The following is a 5,320-nucleotide window of genomic DNA, read 5'->3' on the forward strand; positions in this document are numbered from 1 at the left end:
AGAGAGAGAGAGAGAGAGAGAGAGAGAGAGAGAGAGAGAGAGAGAGAGAGAGAGAGAGAATAAGGACCATTAAATAAATACAGATTCAAGCACAAAGTTTCTACTCAGACTGGAAACTTCCCTCTGGAACTGGATCTTGGACTTCCTGTTGACAGATCAACGTTGATACCAGGATGTCCAGCTCAAACATACTGAGCACAGGAGTCCCTCAAGGTTGTGTTCTAAGTCCTCACTTTGCTTACGCATGACTGTGCTGCTAAAATCAGCACAAACCAGCTCAATAAAATTGTATTTTCTCATGACCAACAGTGGTGGGACTCAACAACATGCAGTTTAAAGCTTGGGATTTCACATGGCCCAGTTTGGAATTTTCACAGCTTCCCAGAAGGGAAGCAAAAAGTCTGTCCAGTTGTTCTGTTTTTGGAAGCCTGTTTTAAGCTATACCATTCTGGTTCCAAGAATGGTTCTGGTTCTCATTTGCAGGACACGATAATTGAGATTTGCATAAAAATGAATGAAAAGCACCATCTAGCAAACCCATTAACTATAATATCACATATAATCACATTAAAATCTAAGTTTCTAACAGGTGTATCTATAATTCCATTATATTTAATTTGATTTAAAACTGAGCATTATTCTCTGCTGCCTCTCATAATACAGCTTGCTTGGAATCACAGTCACATCATTTTAGGCCAATAAAAGTTGAGTTTTCAAACTGGCCTTAACCATAGCTAGCATTTTACCAGACTAAGTGATAAATCTCCAAATCTTAACAAACTACATATAATTTTGAAACTTTTGAGATTTAAAATATTAACTCACTATTAAAAAAAAAACGTCATTGTGACTCATTTTCCAATCATATCATCTGACTCTTTACATGGATCTATAATCTTAAATTAAAATTCTAAATAAATGATAATAATTGGAATATTTTTCAGAGTGCCTAAAGCCTCTTCTGTGATTGTTGTCTGATAACAATGAAGTATAAAAGTAAGCTTATGTTTGTGTAAAGAGGAAGTAAAAAAAAACAGAAATCGTATAGCACGTTTGTAAAGGCGTTTGTATTCACTTACAGTAGGAGCATCCATAAACTTCTATCCGGAGACCGATGCGCCCCTCCTCACTCCAGGCCAGTGGGATGAGCCTCAGGAAGCGAGTCACAATTCCCTGCTGCAGCTCATGGCGAACTGCGCTCTCTGAGTTGGAGTTTCCAGAGAAGGCCTGCAAAAACRATCGGCCGTTAAATGAGAGGCAAAGACACACACATGCACTCACACATTGCATCAATCTATRACTCCAAGATACAAACTGATATAGTAAACAAAATATTTAATGAGTCCACACATGTGCCCAYCACAGTCTGACTGTGGAGGATATTAGAAGGAAAGAGCTTATCACATTAACAGTGCATGTTTATGTCACATTATGTTTTATTTTGGGTTCCAAATCATTAATCTTGCTATATTAACACTGTTCAGCCAGAASAGTGCCCCAGTGCTAGAAATATAATAACAATAARCAGTTGGGTGTTTATTTATGTGGAAATCATCTAAAATAGAAAAGAAACTAGACTATGATAGAGACCAATGAAATCTGTGGWATTTTTGTGCTTTAAAAGCACACCTAAGGTGTTACTGTGGCCAAAAAAAGTTACCATATAAAATATTTAGAATAAATGTTTTTTTTCTGAAGTGATGAGCATGCCTCCTGGTGGCTTAAGTTGAGTTGATACCAGTCTAAATGGGATGAAGGTAAGTGGGTGTTGTATTATCTTGACTTGCCATGTACCAATAATATCTTATGATCTGTTAACCTTTATGTRGGTTTATTCAAGCACATTTTTTGTGCTGCTGCCAATCAGTCTGACACACTCTGCAGCTCTTGATGAGATTAAACACAAAAAATCACTAGAATTAAGAAAAACACAAAGAAATTTAAAGGTGATGCAAAAAGCCTGCTGTAAAAAAAAACACATTAAAGTGCCTCAAAATATATGATTATGTTTTTCCTGTTGCTACTTTAGTCGACGTAACAGAGAAGATGCTGCTGGTGGGACTAACAGTGATGGTGACAACAGAGATGAGGGTGACAGGCACTGTAACACAAAGCAGCATAAGCGTCCCATAAAGACCAGGCAGGGAAAACAAAAGTGACACGAAAAGGTTGACAAAAATGACAAGGCTTGTTTGGCTTGCTTTATGACGACGTAAGATGATGCCGCTAAGGGACACACGGGGAATAATAAAGAATAAATGYAGCTCCTTTTTACAAATTGTTTGTYTTTTAAACCTTAGATTCTTAMAGGTAACTTAACAGTTATGTCCAGATAGACAATGGCTTCCATGTTGTCTGACATTCAGTTTATGTGATCGTTAAATTTGGTCACACACTGTAGTACAAAGAAAGTGACTTCCCATACAAAAAGTACTTAAGATAATATTTACATGTATTAATCAAGCTGTTGGCATTTGTTTAGAAAATGTCTGTAAAATGTTTTTAAGGCCAAATGTAAAACATACTGCTATTAAGTTTTGTATTTTTACTGTTTAGTTTCGTTTTGTGGTAACGTTTTCTTTTGCGGTACCCTTATTACCATGCAATTACAAGGTAATAAAAATGGTAATAACTGTAATTACTACCTTATTACTATGTAATTACGTGGTCATTAGGGTACAATTTTACCATGTAATTAATTGTCTGCAGTAATGTAACACTTACCTGGTAATGAATTACAATTTGTGTAACAACTAAATAAGTAGTGGGTAATTTGGACAGTTTTAAAGTTATATTTTATTGCAGTTAACCACTAACCCCAAAATTTAGTTGCATTCTTTTGGTTATAAATATAGTGTTGAGTTACTATTAAATAGTAATTTGATTGTAATTACCCAATAAAGGTAGTTTTACTAACAGTAGTTTTTCTTTTGTACCCTAATTACCACATGCTTACATGGTAATAAGGTAGTAATTACCATTTAATTACATTTTTATTATCTTGTAATTACATGGTAATAAGGGTACCGTAAAAGAAAGCATTAGCAGTTTTGTTTCAGTTTCATATAAATTTTATTCAACATTTGAGTGTTGGTACTCTATATGCTCCACATCGAGCCATAGAAATATAGTATAAYGATTGGTTATGATCAGCTGCCCTTGCTTTCAGCTCATCAATGGTTCCCTCTTGTCCATTTTGGTGTTACAGCCGATTTCTCATGAGGAAGTTGGAACACGGGCTTCAAAGTTGTTTCACAGTCAAACTTGATGTTGAGTTTCAAAGATTTTATAGTTCCAACTAGGGATGCACCGAAATGAAAATTTAAGCCAATATCGATACACAAAATCGATAATACTGTTTTGGCTGATAACTGATATTTACAGATACATACAAGGGAAATCTTTTTACAATATTGTAAAATATGACCAGACCGCTGATATGACTGTCTACTTCAGTTGTTCCTGGCTGTGCAGCATCAACATCTTTATCATGATCAAATGGATACTGCTCGGTCAACCATTCCCCCTTCCCAAAACAGAAACACAAACAACAACAAGTGGGAAATCGTTATCGGACAATAACATTGGCTCAGTTTTACTTAACGAACCGATACCGATGTGCTGAAAAATGACCAACATCGGCYGATACTGATGTTAATGTCGATATATTGTGCATCCCTACATCATTCCTACATAAATCACTTTCTCTGGGCTTGTGATTTCAAATGTGTCAGGCTTTGCCTGGCTTCATTCATAAAAGTTTTTTACCAATTTCCATCAGAATGTCCTGGTTTTCCAACATGTGATGAACATTATATTAGGTATTTCTTGTTGAGGTAGAAGCACAATTTGATTRTCTCATAGGCCACCATCTCCTGTCACCAACTGATTTTTTTTTTTTGTTTAAGGGCTTGATCAAGTTGATTTCTGGTTGCTTCCTAAACTTTTCCAGCACAAAGCCTTGAAACCTAATTTCTCACAAATGCCAAATCTCGTTTTGCACATTACCTCTGACTCTAAAACCATAAATGCCAATAATCAGACAAAAACAAGGGCTTTTAAGTAAAGATGACAAACCAAAAGATGATGTCATAGTGGCTACATCCATTTCTCATGCGTAACCTATGATTAGGACATGTCCAGATTGTTTTATATTCATCCCAGTTTGACAGCACAAGTTGTCTTTATGTGTTGTTTCATGCATCGTTGCTGTAAGTGGATTGGATGCCAGATCAAATGAAAGGCTACCGGAGTGAATCTCCTGACAGCGTGTTCAATCTTGGGTTTTGATTTATATGACTTTGGAGTTTTGTGGTGTTGGTGGTTACGAAGCAATGGTTGAACATGTGACTGATGGGTTCAAATCCTGCTAAAATGTTTTGTTTTTACAAAGTGGAAAAGGCAAAACAAGATGGCATCGTTCTGTGGGAAGAAAAAGAGAACATTCTCAAAAAATACTGCGCCAGATTCATTGTGACCTTTTCTCTCTTCGCCATCTTCTTTTGACTCAACACATGATGGAAGAACCTCTTATTGCCCACTAATCCACCTCACCCCCAGTCCCTGAACTATTTTCACTTCTGTGCTTTTCCCTCCTCTGTGAAATAAACATGCACACAACAGCCTGCTCCCTGAGCCATTCATCTACACACATATGCACAGAGCAGTTGGTGTAAACCATTGGGGAAAAGTATCATTAATAACAGAGTAGGTAACTAGAGGAGAGCAATACACTAGACAACCATGTGTTATTTCAGATAAGACATGGAGTGGGCAGGGCAGAGGATGAGTGTGGCAGGAGAGAAAAACTGCTCTGACAGTTGGCTTTGACCTGACTCTTCGGTGACCCAAGAATGTACCCCTGAAGATATGTTATCTGCAAAGGAAGAGACGGTCAAGAGTTCACAGTAAGCTCAGAGCCGCTGAAACAYCCACTGTTCCTCACTTTTATTTTTTAATCCTTACCTTTTATCTGGGAAAGGTTAACTGAAAACACAAACTGTTTTATTAGCATCCTGCCTCAGATTTACAAAGCTCCACATGAGTCATCACGTAGCCTTTTGGAATACTTTGACTGCAGCTTCTACTCTCTGCAGGTGCTCACATCCTAGAGATCTGGGTTAAGTGACTTACTCAGTGGTAGTACGGTGTTTTTGAAGAGGGTTGCAACACTCAGAGAGTACTGTAAGAATGTCACCAACAGTGGAAAAATAAGTGTGCCTGCTGGTCATGTGGCAATCAAACCTTTTCAGAGAAAAGACCATGTTCTCATTTGTTATTAATAAATTTCTTTCTTATTTCTGAGCAATATATATATATA

General features: G+C 36.9%; 1 protein-coding gene across 1 annotated transcript in view; it reads right to left on the reverse strand.

The window, feature by feature from the left end:
- The window catches only part of LOC106517548 (contactin-associated protein-like 2), a gene marked incomplete at both ends in the record, with an annotated part of 175,923 nt that overhangs the window by 153,804 nt on the left and 16,799 nt on the right, over positions 1-5,320 (reverse strand). The window contains 1 exon segment of the mRNA XM_014008447.1: positions 1,080-1,227. Within this exon segment, the coding sequence (XP_013863901.1) occupies positions 1,080-1,227 (148 nt within the window).

The sequence above is a fragment of the Austrofundulus limnaeus genome, unplaced genomic scaffold (genome assembly GCF_001266775.1).
Source record: "Austrofundulus limnaeus strain Quisiro unplaced genomic scaffold, Austrofundulus_limnaeus-1.0 Scaffold50, whole genome shotgun sequence".
Classification (NCBI taxonomy): Eukaryota; Metazoa; Chordata; class Actinopteri; order Cyprinodontiformes; family Rivulidae; genus Austrofundulus; species Austrofundulus limnaeus.